This window comes from Nerophis lumbriciformis, linkage group LG03 (genome assembly GCF_033978685.3).
Source record: "Nerophis lumbriciformis linkage group LG03, RoL_Nlum_v2.1, whole genome shotgun sequence".
Lineage (NCBI taxonomy): Eukaryota > Metazoa > Chordata > Actinopteri > Syngnathiformes > Syngnathidae > Nerophis > Nerophis lumbriciformis.
Genome location: NC_084550.2, coordinates 61,619,283 through 61,633,593, shown reverse-complemented (window position 1 = coordinate 61,633,593; position 14,311 = coordinate 61,619,283). Strand labels below are relative to the sequence as shown.

General features: G+C 42.6%; 1 protein-coding gene across 2 annotated transcripts in view; it reads right to left on the bottom strand.

Moving 5' to 3' along the window:
- Positions 1-2,289: 2,289 nt before the first annotated feature.
- nisch (nischarin) overlaps positions 2,290-14,311 on the bottom strand; it is a 102,121-nt gene continuing 90,099 nt past the window's right edge. For both annotated transcript variants that reach the window (XM_061940519.2, XM_061940530.2), the window contains 5 exons: positions 10,864-10,980; positions 10,611-10,772; positions 7,694-7,866; positions 7,362-7,540; positions 2,290-4,056 (listed from right to left, as the gene is read on the bottom strand). In XM_061940519.2, the coding sequence (XP_061796503.2) occupies positions 3,735-4,056; positions 7,362-7,540; positions 7,694-7,866; positions 10,611-10,772; positions 10,864-10,980 (953 nt within the window). In that variant the 3' untranslated portion in view covers positions 2,290-3,734. The remainder of the gene's footprint in view (positions 4,057-7,361; positions 7,541-7,693; positions 7,867-10,610; positions 10,773-10,863; positions 10,981-14,311) is intronic.

Sequence of the window (14,311 nt, the reverse complement as noted above, 5' to 3'; positions counted from 1 at the left end):
ATGAAGTGCTGGCTGTCCAGAGTCGGGACCCGGGGTGGACCGCTCGCCTGTGCATCGGCTGGGAACATCTCTACGCTGCTGACCCGTCTCCGCTCGGGATGGTGTCCTGCTGGCCCCACTATGGACTGGACTCTTACTATTATGTTGGATCCACTATGGACTGGACTCTCACAATATTATGTCAGACCCACTCGACATCCATTGCTTTCGGTCTCCCCTAGAGGGGGGGGGGGTTACCCACATATGCGGTCCTCTCCAAGGTTTCTCATAGTCATTCACATCGACGTCCCACTGGGGTGAGTTTTTCCTTGCCCGTATGTGGGCTTTGTACCGAGGATGTCGTTGTGGCTTGTGCAGCCCTTTGAGACACTTGTGATTTAGGGCTATATAAATAAAGATTGATTGATTGATTGATTGAGTTGTTTGGCCACAATACCCAGCAATATGTTTGGAGGAGAAAAGGTGAGGCCTTTAATCCCAGGAACACCATACCTTCCGTCAAGCATGGTGGTGTTAGTATTATGCTCTGGGCCTGTTTTGCTGCCAATGGAACTGCTGCTTTACAGAGAGTAAATGGGACAGTGAAAAAGGAGGATTACCTCCAAATTCTTCAGGACAAGCTAAAATCATCAGCCCGGAGGTTGGGTCTTGGGCGCAGTTGGGTGTTCCAACAGGACAATGACGTCAAAAGTGGTAAAAGAATGGCTAAATCAGGCTAGAATGAAGGTTTTAGAATGGCCTTCCCAAAGTCCTGACTTAAACGTGTGGACAATGCTGAAGAAACAAGTCCATGTCAGAAAACCAACACATTTAGCTGAACTGCACCAATTTTGTCAAGAGGAGTGGTCAACAATTCAAGCAGAAGCTTGTGGATGGCTACCAAAAGCGCCTTATTGCAGGTAAACTTGCCAAGGGACATGTAAGCAAATATTAACATTGCTGTATGTATACTTTTGACCCAGCAGATTTTCAGTAGAGCCATAATAAATTCATAAAAGAAGCAAACTTCATGAATGTTTTTTGTGACCAACAAGTATGTGCTCCAATCACTCTATCACAAAAAAATAAGAGTTGTAGAAATGATTGGAAACTCAAGACAGCCATGACATTATGTTCTTTACAAGTGTATGTAAACTTTTGACCACGACTGTATACATAATATGTACAATTGGCCACCGGGGCTACATTTTTTTAGCCCAATGTTGCCCCCAAGTCAAAAAGTTTGGACTTTTCAGTTCTAGGTTGAGTTATAATCTTGGTTTGACCAATACTGCTGCAGATCTAAATAGTATGAAAGTCATTTATTGGTTATAATTGGACATGATTTAAATAAAGACTGTGGATGTACAGTCTTAGCTATAGGCAACTACCGTATTTTTCGGACTATAAGTCGCAGTTTTTTTCATAGTTTGGCCGGGGGTGCGACTTATACTCAGGAGCGACTTATGTGTGAAATGATTAACACATTAGCGTAAAATATCAAATAATATTATGTATTTCATTCACGTAAGAGACTAGACCAGGGGTCGGCAACCCGCGGCTCTTTGATCACTCTGATGCGGCTCAGCAGCTTACTTGCTGAACCCCCCAATTTTCCCGTGAGACTTCCGAATTTCAGTGCCTCTCGCAGAAAACTCCCGGGATTAATATTCACCGATTTTCACCCTTATGGCTATAATAAGGGCGTGCCATGATGATACAACATTTGGCGCCCTCAACAATCTGTATTAACAGCGTGCCAGCCCAACACTTGTTATACAATATACATCTTCTGCTCGCACACCTACGTGACAGCAAGTCATACTTGGTCAACAGCCACACAGGTTACACTGACGGTGGTCATATAAAACAACTTTAACACTCTTACTAATAATGCGCCACACTTTGAACCAAAACCAAACACAAATGACAAACACATTTCGGGAGAACATCTGCACCTTAACACAACATAAACACAACAGAACAAACACCCAGAATCCCATGCAGCCCTGACTCTTCCGGGCTACATTATACACCCCTGCTACCACCAAACCCCGCCCCCACCCCAACCCTGCTCCCTCACACATCAACACCCCCCACCCCCTCCTCCTCCTCTCTGTGCGTCGGTTGAGGTGGGCGGGGTGTATAATGTATCCCGGAAGAGTTAGAGCTGCATGGGATTCTGGGTATTTGTCCTGTTGTGTTTATGTTGTGTTACGGTGCAGATGTTCTCCCGAAATTTGTTTGTCATTCTTGTTTGGTGTGGGTTCACAGTGTGGCACATTATTAGTAAGAGTGTTAAAGTTTTTTTTTTTTTTATACCGCCACAGTCAGTGTAACCTGTGTGGTTGTTGAGTAAGTATGCCTTGCTGTCACCTATGTGAGCAAGCGGAAGCCTCACACAACGTGTAGCTGATCAGGCACGCTGGCTGTAGTGGCCGCTATATGCTGTAATAACACGGCACGCATGACGCTGACAAGCGTCATTCATTTATAACCCGCGTGCCGCACCAGCTTTCAAATTCCACATAAAGGTGTGGGCAGCGTGTCTGAGATCCCTGGTTTATACATAGGACAAAGCAAAAAAATAAAAAATTGTATGCAGTGTTATTTCATTTAAAATTTCATAACATTTTTGCGGCTCCCATCGTTTCTATAATTTTTGAAACTGGTCAAAATGGCTCTTTGACTGGTAAAGGTTGCCGACCCCTGGACTAGACGTATAAGATTTCATGGGATTTAGCGATTAGGAGTGACAGATTGTTTGGTAAACGTATAGCATGTTCTATATGTTATAGTTATTTGAATGACTCTTACCATAATATGTTACGTTAACATACCAGTTGGTTATTTATGCCTCATATAACGTACACTTATTCAGCCTGTTGTTCACTATTCTTTATTTATTTTAAATTGCCTTTCAAATGTCTATTCTTGCTGTTGGCTTTTATCTAATACATTTCCCCAAAAAATGCGACTTATACTCCAGTGCGACTTTTATGTTTTTTTCCTTCTTTATTATGCATTTTCGGCCGGTGCGACTTATACTCCGAAAAATACGGTAGCTTGTTTCTTTCAAATCCAGTTTGTGCTAAAATAGAGTAAATATTCATTTCAAATAAAGGTTTAAAACCTGGTGAGGCTGTTCAAAATCCAGTTTTGCTGAGAAAAGTCTGTGTGATGACCTGATGAAGACAGAAGGAAAAAAAAGCAGTCACCGTCTCGTGTTGTGTGACAATAGTGGCGATTGGCGGGTGGGCGGAGCCAAGGTCTTTCCTCCTGGTGGCTTTTAAACCGACCTGCCGTGGCTTGATTGGACAACGTATTTCCTTTTCTTCTCAAAGTCCCTCTCGTGCTCGCTGAAAGATAAAAAGGGATAGAACGTGTGGATGCGGTCACACGCCACCACGAGCTCCACAGGAGGTGTCTAATAACGTCTAAAGAAAGGAAAGATGGATAGTGGTGTGTTCCTGCTCCCACAGGACGTGATCAGGACAGACAAACTCACCTTTCCAAACTTGGCAGTGGTTTGTGGGTTTAGGGCATTCATTTAAAGTGGTTTCTTTCCCTCAAATTCAGAGAGGATGCGTCTCATCGCCATAGCAACAAGCTCCTCTGCGGACTAGTCGCAGAGGTCATTATGGAGCCCGACAGCTTTGAATGCAGCTGTGAGCAGCAGGGAGGTGATTATCCTCGTCACATGTGGAGGAAACAGCGCCTTGGCCTGCCGAGGAGGCGCCCGCCGCCACGCGCAATCAGCCTGTGAGCTCCACGGGGAGCTCCCGGCTGCACAGCGCCTCCCACTGGCGAGCCAGGAGGGAGATCAGTCGCTCCCTGCTGTCGGCTCCCGGGACAAAGACGCACCACTGCACCTCGCCCTCCGCTCCCCCGCCCCCGCAGGTCGGCGGCAGCTCCTCCCCGTCGGCGGCAAAGTGGTCCATGGTCAGGTGGCAGAGCAGGTCCGGGCCTGGCAGGTCATCAAACACCAAGGTCAGAGCCTGGGGGTACGTTTGGTAGCCCAGCAGGATCCTGTCCAAGTCCCGGATCCTCCGAGCTTCACGCAACTGGTACCGTTCCCTGCGGGAGAGCATGAGGATGACCTTTCTGAATTGATGGCCTGGATCAGTCTTTTCCACTCTCCATTATGTTACACAATTAATCATAACATCTTAATTAACTAATTCATGGCATCAGAGGGCTGGTCTTGAACTGGGTGAGAAGCTACTTAACCAACAGGAAGAAATACGTGAAGCTAGTCTGAATATATCCTGCGGTGTACCCCAGGGATCAATACTGGGACCAACATTGTTCAATAGAATAGAATAGAATAGAAAAGAAAGTACTTTATTGATCCCTGGGGGAAATTCAGCACCACAGTTCGCTCACAATAAACCCTTAGGTATTTTTTACATGTGAATAATATAAATACAGTCTATTATACAGCATTATTCACATGTGAATAATATAAATAGTCTATTATACAGCATTATTCACATGTGAATAATATAAATACAGTCTATTATACAGCATTATTCACATGTGAATAATATACAGTCTATTATACAGCATTATTCACATGTGAATAATATAAATACAGTCTATTATACAGCATTATTCACATGTGAATAATATAAATACAGTCTATTATACAGCATTATTCACATGTGAATAATAAAAATAGTCTATTATACAGCATTATTCACATGTGAATAATATAGTCTATTATACAGCATTATTCACATGTGAATAATATAAATACAGTCTATTATACAGCATTATTCACATGTGAATAATATAAATACAGTCTATTATACAGCATTATTCACATGTGAATAATATAGTTTATTATACAACATTATTCACATGTGAATAACATACATACAGTCTATTATACAACATTATTCACATGTGAATAATATAAATATAGTCTATTATACAGCATTATTCCCATGTGAATAATATAAATACAGTCTATTATACAACATTATTCAAATGTGAATAATATAAATACAGTCTATTATACAGCATTATTCACATGTGAATAATATAAATAGTCTATTATACAGCATTATTCACATGTGAATAATATAGTCTATTATACAGCATTATTCACATGTGAATAACATAAATACAGTCTATTATACAGCATTATTCACATGTGAATAATATAAATACAGTCTATTATACAGCATTATTCACATGTGAATAATATAAATATTCTATTATACAGCATTATTCACATGTGAATAATATAAATACAGTCTATTATACAGCATTATTCACATGTGAATAATATAAATACAGTCTATTATACAGCATTATTCACATGTGAATAATATAAATACAGTCTATTATACAGCATTATTCACATGTGAATAATATAAATATTCTATTATACAGCATTATTCACATGTGAATAATATAAATACAGTCTATTATACAGCATTATTCACATGTGAATAATATAAATACAGTCTATTATACAGCATTATTCACATGTGAATAATGTAAATACAGTCTATTATACAGCATTATTCACATGCAAAGCTAATACAAACAACAGAATAAATGAATAAATTAAAGAGAGGGTCTTTGAATCTCAGTAAAACTAAAATAATGATCTTCGCTAACAGTCAGTGGATATTGATAAGAGTAAAAAAAATAAAAGATTACATTTTTGGGTGTAATAATAGATGATACAATGAACTGGAAAGCTCATATATAAATATAAAACAAAGTGGCAAGAGAAATGTCCTTAATGAATAAAGCAAAATATGTATTGAACAAAAAAATCACTTCATATTCTCAACTGCTCGCTAGTGTTACATATCTGAGTTGTTGTGCAGAAATGTGTAAGTACACTTCATTCAATAATTGTGTTACAAAAAATGTCATTTAGAATAATACATTAAATGTTGGATACAGAGAACATACTAACCATTTATTAATTGAATCAAAAATACTGAAATTCAATGATTTAGTGAATTTACAAACAGCTAAAGTTATGTAAAAAGCAAACTATAACCTGCTATCCAAGAATGTAAAATAATTATTCTCAATAAAAGAGGAGAAATGTAACCATAGAGAAAAATGTAGCGTCAACTCCGGACTATAAGTCGGTGCTTTTTTCCTACACTTTGAACCATGCGGCCTTTAAGACAGTGCGGCTAATTTAAGTATTTTTCTTCGCTAAGGCCATAAAAAAAGTTAAAAAAAAAAAAAAAGCAAATACGAAGAGAGAAGATGTGGAGTCATCTTGGTTTTACTAGTGCTTTTTTTTCTTCTTCTCCCAACCGGACTAACGTTCAATCTTCTAACCATCGATAGCATTTCTACTCAAATGGATTCTTTATTCATCACTCGAAACAATGTTCGGAAGTTTTACAATATAACTAAACCTATTCATACTTACTAAACCATCCCATGTGTGATGTCTGTAGGAGTGTTTTCTTGCATATTTGTACGTGCTATGGAAATGTAATGATGCTAGCGTCGTTAGCATTAGCTAATATGCTAACATATTTACGAGTGTCTGTGTTAGTATTAATAACTTACAGCGGCATTTTTGTATTGTTTCAGTTTCACAAGTTCCTCAGGAAATTCACCAAAACGTCTCCGTGGAGTTATTGAGTCTGTTTAGCTGATTGGAGAGCTAGCTTCCGCAGCTAGTGGGTCCATGACCATGACTTCCGTTTTGTTTGATGAGCCGTTTTACTGCCGTGTTACAGACACCGTTTGGAAACAATTAAGGTATGTATAAAAAACATTTATCTTTCTGTGTAAATAACTCATTTCACAATGTATATATTTGCGGATTATAGTCTGGAAAAATGGAAAAATATATTTTTTCTTAAGTTTTGTGGGTGCCACTTATATCTTGGTGTGCTCTATAGTCGGAAAATACGGTAGTTCAAAACATTTGTATGACGTACAACACTTAAAACCTTTAGCATATCAGTATGTGGAATTAAATTATTGGAATGGATTAGGCAAAGAAGTCAAAGTATTAATATGATCCACTTAAAGAAACCGCTCACTCAAAGTGTTTATAAAGTATAACATTTTGAACCTTATTGAAAATTTGATATTATTTATCTCAATATGTCAAAGACACTTTTGTTTCACTAGTTTTTTTTTTAGAACTTTATTTATGGAGTAAATTGTGTACAATTTGAGAACAGGAAGTGGATCGAATGTGTTAGTAATTGCTATGAAATGGAAAAGGGGTTGGATTAAATAAGCTTTGCTTCTTCCTACTCCTTTTCGAACATGTTGAAAAGAGAAACTGCAAATTGTGATGTATCATGGTGGTCGGGTGAGAAAATATACTTTACATATGAAATAACGTCTCACAAGGGGGGCGGGGCTTCCTGTGTACTCACCTGGAGGGCGGCTCTTTAGCAAAGTCCGGAAGAGGATAGCTGACATAGTCTTCGTCCAACAGGAAGACATCTGTACTGGTCAAAATCAAGGTACGAGGCTGGAGGACAGGGGAGGGGGCGGAGCTAGGGAATGAGGAGGAGGAGGAGCCTGTGAGGGCCTGGTCGTTTGACATCTGCACCTGCAGGGAGAGAAAATTCAGCAGGTAAAACGAAATAAAAACGGGGCAAACAAATAATCCTCTTTATGCAAGTTTGATGAGACTCATTCCAATTCCAAAGCTAAGGCAAAATGAAATTCAGCGCCACCTTGTGACAAGTCATGGAGCTCACACCTGAAAGACCAGCAGGTACAGCAGCACGTTGAAGGAACGCGAGGCCGAGGACGCCGTGTTCGCCGGGGTCTTCCTCTCGGCCACGATGAAGGTCAAGTCTCCCATCTCCTCCTCGCTGGGATAGACGAACTTCACCCTGCTGCAGTGGACCAGCTCGTAGTTATGCATCTTACCTGCAGGGGGAGACACGTGGGCGTCAGGTGACAACCCTCAGCTTGTCTTAGACCAGGGGTCGGCAACCCGCGGCTCCGGAGCCGCATGCGGCTCAGCAGCTTACTTGCTGAACCCCCCAATTTTCCCATGTGACTTCCTGATGCGGCTCAGCAGCTTCCTTGCTGAAGCCCCCAATTTTCCCGTGAGACTTCCGGATTTCAGTGCCTCTCGCAGGAAACTCCCGGGCGGGGTATATATTAACCGATTATCACTCTTACAACTTCAACAAGGGCGTGCCATGATGGTACAACATTTGGCGCTCTCTACAATCTGTATTGACAGCGTGCCGGCCCGACACTTGTTATACAAAATACATCTTCTGCTTGCACACGTATGAAACAGCAAGGCATACTTGTTCAACAGCCACACAGGTTACACTGACGGTGGCCATATAAAACAACTTTAACACTCTTACTAATAATGCGCCACACTTTGAACCAAAACCAAACAAGAATGACAAACACATTTCGGGAGAACATCTGCACCTTAACACAACATAAACACAACAGAACAAACACCCAGAATCCCATGCAGCCCTGACTCTTCCGGGCTACATTATACACCCCCCCCTTACCACCAAACCCCGCCCCCACCCCAACCCTGCTCCCTCACACATCAACCCCCCCCCCCCCCCCTCTCTCTCTCTGTGCGTCGGTTGAGGTTTGGTAGCGGGGGTGTATAATGTATCCCGGAAGAGTTAGGGCTACATGGGATTCTGGGTATTTGTTCTGTTGTGTTTATGTTGTGTTACGGTGCAGATGTTCTCCCGAAATGTGTTTGTCATTCTTGTTTGGTGTGGGTTCACAGTGTGGCGCATTATTAGTAAGAGTGTTAAAGTTTTTTTTATACCGCCACCGTCAGTGAAACCTGTGTGGTTGTTGAGCAAGTATGCCTTGCTGTGTCCTACGTGAACAAGCGAAAGCCCATACAACGTGTGGCTGATCAGGCACGCTGTTGGTAGTGGTTGCTAAATGCTGTACCATCACGGTACGCATGACGCTGACAAGCGCCAATCGGTCAAAATCCGCGTGCCGCACCAGCTATCAAATTCCACATAAAGGTGTGGGCAGCGTGTCTAAAACCCCTAGTTTATACAACGCAAAGCAAAAAAAAAAAACTTTGTATGCAGTGTTATTTCTTTTAAAATTTCAAATTATTTTTGCGGCTCCCATTGTTGTCTATAATTTGTGAAACTGGTCAAAATGGCTCTTTGACTTGTAAAGGTTGCCGACCCCTGTCTTAGACCATTGTTTTTCAACCTTTTTTGAGCCAAGGCACATTTTTTTGCGTTGAAAAAATGCGGAGGCACACCACCAGCAGAAGTCATTAAAAAACGAAACTCAGTTGACAGTAAAAAGTCTTTGTCGCAATTGTTGGATATGACTCGGTGGTCTAGTGGTTAGAGTGTCCGCCCTGAGATGGGTAAATTGTGAGTTCAAACCCCGGACAAGTCATACCAAAGACTATAAAAATGGGAGCCATTACCTCCCTGCTTGGCACTCAGCATCAAGGGTTGGAATTGGGGGTTAAATCACCAAAAATGATTCCCGGGCGCAGCCACCGCTGCTGCTCACTGCTCCCCTCACCTCCCAGGGGGTGATCAAGGGTGATGGGTCAAATGCAGAGAATAATTTCACCACACCTAGTGGGCGTGTGACAATCATTGGTACTTTAACTTTAAACCATAACCAAGCATGCATCACTATAGCTCTTGTCTCAAAGTAGGTGTACCATATTTTCCACACTATAAGGAAAATAAGGTACTGTCACATCACACCCAGACTTATTTGGAGTTTTTTGCCGTTTTCCTGTGTGTAGTGTTTTAGTTCTTGTCTTGCGCTCCTATTTTGGTGGCTTTTTCTCTTTTTTTTGGTAGTTTCGTGTCTTCCTATGAGCGATATTCCCCGCATCTACTTTGTTTTAACAATCAAGAATATTTCAGTTGTTTTGGGGCGGCGTGGCGAAATTGGTAGAGTGGCCGTGCCAGCAATCGGAGGATTGCTGGTTACTGGGGTTCAATCCCCACCTTCTACCATCCCAGTCAAGTCCGTTGTGTCCTTGGGCAAGACACTTCACCCCTTGCTCCTGATGGGTGCTGGTTAGCGCCTTGCATGGCAGCTCCCGCCATCAGTGTGTGAATGGGTGAATGTGGAAATACTGTCAAAGCGCTTTGAGTACCTTGAAGGTAGAAAAGCGCTATACAAGTATAACCCATTTATCATTTATTTATTTGTTTTTATCCTTCTTAGTGGGGACATTGTTGATTGTCAAGTCATGCTCGGATGTACATTGTGGACGCCGTCCTTGCTCCACAGTAAGTCTTTGCTGTCGTCCAGCATTCGGTTTTTGTTTACTTTGTAGCCAGTTCAGTTTTAGTTTCGTTCTACATGGCCTTCCCTAAGCTTCAATGCCTTTTCTTAGGGGCACTCACCTTTTGTTTATTTTTGGTTTAAGCATTAGATACCTTTTTACCTGCACGCTGCCTCCCGCTGTTTCCGACATCTATAAAGCAATTAGCTACCTGCTGCCACCTACTGATATGGAAGAGTATTACACGGTTACTCTGCCGAGCTCTAGACAGCACCGACACATCATTTGCAGACTATGATTACTGGTTTGCAAAAAATATTTTTAACCCAAATAGGTGAAATGACATCATCTCACAGCACAGTGGTTGAAAAACACTGTCTTAGACAGTCCTTACCTGTGCTTGTGTTGGTGAACTGCGAGTAAAAGTCCTGCTCTGGGGGCTCGGGAGCAGGAAGCTGTTGGCGCAGACTGAGTGCGGACATCAGTTCCTGCAAAAAGACCCCGGTGCCATAACTGTCCCTGCTCAGACAGCACACGATGTGCTCGGCTGAACAACCTGCACACACGCACGGACAAAACGGGAGGATTGGTGACGTCAGCGTTCAGTTTCGTGGCCTCCGCAGACACTGGAGAACAAACATACTGACCCACGAGCCTGAAGTACTGATCGAACAATCCAACGTTGACAGAAAGCAGCTCAGAGAGTCTGATAGTCAGACAGCAGCAGAAACAGACATTAGGATCCGGATCTGTCACATCCATGGCTGAAAGACATAAACAGAGGAGGGAGATTCAAGCTGACACTCAAGACAGGATTTGCAAATCATTGTATTCGGTTTTTATTTACAATTTACATAACGTGCCAAGCATATATACACACTAGAGATGCGCGGTTTGCGGACACAACCGCGGAGTCCGCGGGTCGGGCGGTTGAAATAAAAAAAAATTAGATTTTATCCGCGGGTCGGGTCGGGCGGTTGAAATAAAAAAAAAATTAGATTTTAAATAGATTCAGGCGGGAGGCAGTTAAACCAATTCGGAAATATATATACATAGTTAAATGTTGTTACCCACATACGAAAAACGAGCAGGCACCTGCAGCATATGCCACAACAAGAAGAAAAAAAAAAGAGATGGACACTTTTACGGAGCGGAGAAGGGACGCCTCGCCGGGGTCCGGGACCGAGGCCCCTTCCCCCGAGAGGGCCCCACCGGGAGCCGTAGCTGAGGTGATCCGCGAGAAGGGCCCGACGCACGTACAGGGTCACCACCGCGCCGACACCCCGCCTCGTCCGCCTTCGCCGTCACGCGCAGCAGGTAAGCAGCTTACCTGCCCGCCACCCCCGTGGCCGGGGGCTCGTAACAGGGGTCACTCCGCCCGCGCAGCTTACCTGCCCGCCACCCCCGTTGCCGGGGGCGCGTAACAGGGGTCACTCCGCGCGCAGTGCGCTCACGAAAGGGGTGGGGCTCACCCTGGTGAGCCGAGTGGGCCACTTTTGGTAAGCAGAACTGGCGCTGCGGGATGAACCGAACGCCGGGTTAAGGCGCCCGATGCCGACGCTCATCAGACCCCAGAAAAGGTGTTGGTTGATATAGACAGCAGGACGGTGGCCATGGAAGTCGGAACCCGCTAAGGAGTGTGTAACAACCCACCTGCCGAATCAACTAGCCCTGAAAATGGATGGCGCTGGAGCGTCGGGCCCATACCCGGCCGTCGCCGGCAGCGAGAGCCGCGAGAGCTAGGCCGCGAAGAGTAGGATGGCCTCCGCGGTGCGCGCTGAAGCCTCGGGCGCGAGCCCGGGTGGGGCCGCCGCGGGTGCGAGGGACATCGCACCTCCACGCGCTTGGAGGTGCGCTCAGCGCGGCTCCCAGATGATTGCGCACTGGTGTGCGTCTGGGCCGTGACAGCGTGGCACGCATTGAATGTCTCTGCTGCATTGGATCAGTCTCCTTTCTTTAACAGGCAAAAGCTTTATAACCTCACTAATGCCTTGCATCGTCTATATTAGATATATAACAACGGGCGGGTGCGGTTTTGATTAAATGTTAGTTCGGGTGGATGCGGATGGTTGACGACTTTTGTGATGCGGTTGCGGATGAAATAATTGCCTATCCGCCCATCTCTAATACACACACATACAGTCGTGGTCAAAAGTGTACATACACTTGTAAAGAACATAATGTCGTGGCTGTCTTGAGTTTCCAATCATTTCTACAACTCTTATTTGTTTGTGATGTAGTGATTGGAGCACATACTTGTTGGTCACAAAAAACATTCATGAAGTTTGCTTCTTTTATGAATTTATTATGAGTCTACTGAAAATGTGAGCAAATCTGCTGGGTCATACAGCAATGTTAGTATTTGGTTACATGTTCCTTGGCAAGTTTCACTGCAATAATAGTGATTTTTTTTATTTTTTATAGTGAATTATATTTATATAGCCCTTTTCTCTAGTGACTCAAAGCGCTTTTACATAGTGAAACCGAATATCTAAGTGACATTTAAACCAGTGTGGGTGGCACTGGGAGCAGGTGGGTAAAGTGCCTTGCCCAAGGACACAATGGCAGTGACTAGGATGGCGGAAGCAGGCATCGAACCTGGAATCCTCAAGTAGCTGGCACGGCCGTTCTACCAGCCGAGCTATACCGCCCCAAAAAGGGGCTTTTGGTAGCCATCCACAAGCTTCTGTATGAATTTTTGACCACTCCTCTTGACAAAATTGGTGTAGTTCAGCCAAATTTGTTTTTGTTTTTTACATGGACTTGTTTCTTCAGCATTGTCCACACGTTTAAGTCAGGACTTTGGGAAGGCCATTCTAAAACCTTCATTCTAGCCTGATTTAGCCATTCCTTTACCACTTTTGACATGTGTTTTGTCAAGAGGAGTGGTCAAAAATTCAAGCAGAAGCTTGTGGATGGCTACCAATAGTGCCTTATTGCAGGTAAACTTGCCAAGGGACATGTAAGCAAATATTAACATTGCTGTATGTATACTTTTGACCCAGCACATTTGCTCACATTTTCAGTAGAGCCATAATAAATTCATAAAAGAAGCAAACTTTATGAATGTTTTTTGTGACCAACAAGTATGTGCTCCAATCACTCTATCACAAAAAAATAAGAGTTGTAGAAATGATTGGAAACTCAAGACAGCCATGACATGATGTTCTTTACAAGTGTATGTAAACTTTTGATCGAATGAATGAATGAATAAATTAATCTATTTATTCCAGCAGACATATATAGAAACACTTCATCACTCTTTGTAATTTGACAGACATGCAACGATACCCCCCGAAAAGGGATACGGGGGAAAAAAGCAAGAATGCTTATCCATGTCCTGCCCCTAATTTACAATCAACTTATATGTTGGTTATATAGTCCAAGTTTCAACAGCAGATTTGATGGATACATGACAATTTCAGAACAGGAATAAATGTGCTGGAAAACACTTTATCAATAACATTGAGCAACCATGAGATTAGCTCCATCTTGCCTGGGTATCTTTCGTCTTCTGGAGCCTTGTCTGGTGTGTTATGTCCCTTATTCCGCGTCCTTATTATCGCGACTGTATACTTTTGACCCAGCAGATTTGGTCACATTTTCAGTAGAGCCATAATAAATTCATAAAAGAAGCAAACTTCATGAATGTTTTTTGTGACCAACAAGTATGTGCTCCAATCACTCTATCACAAAAAAAAAAGAAGAGTTTTTGGAATTATTGGAAACTCAAGACAGCCATGACATTATGTTCTTTACAAGTGTATGTAAACTTTTGATCACGACTGTATATACACTCACACACACACACACACACACACACACACACACACACACACACACATGTGTATACATATACATATGCAAACACATATACAAACCCCGTTTCCATATGAGTTGGGAAATTGTGTTAGATGTAAATATAAACGGAATACAATGATTTGCAAATCCTTTTCAACCCATATTCAATTGAATGCACTACAAAGACAACATATTTGATGTTCAAACTCAAACTTTTTTTTTGCAAATAATAATTAACTTAGAATTTCATGGCTGCAACACGTGGCAAAGTAGTTGGGAAAGGGCATGTTCATC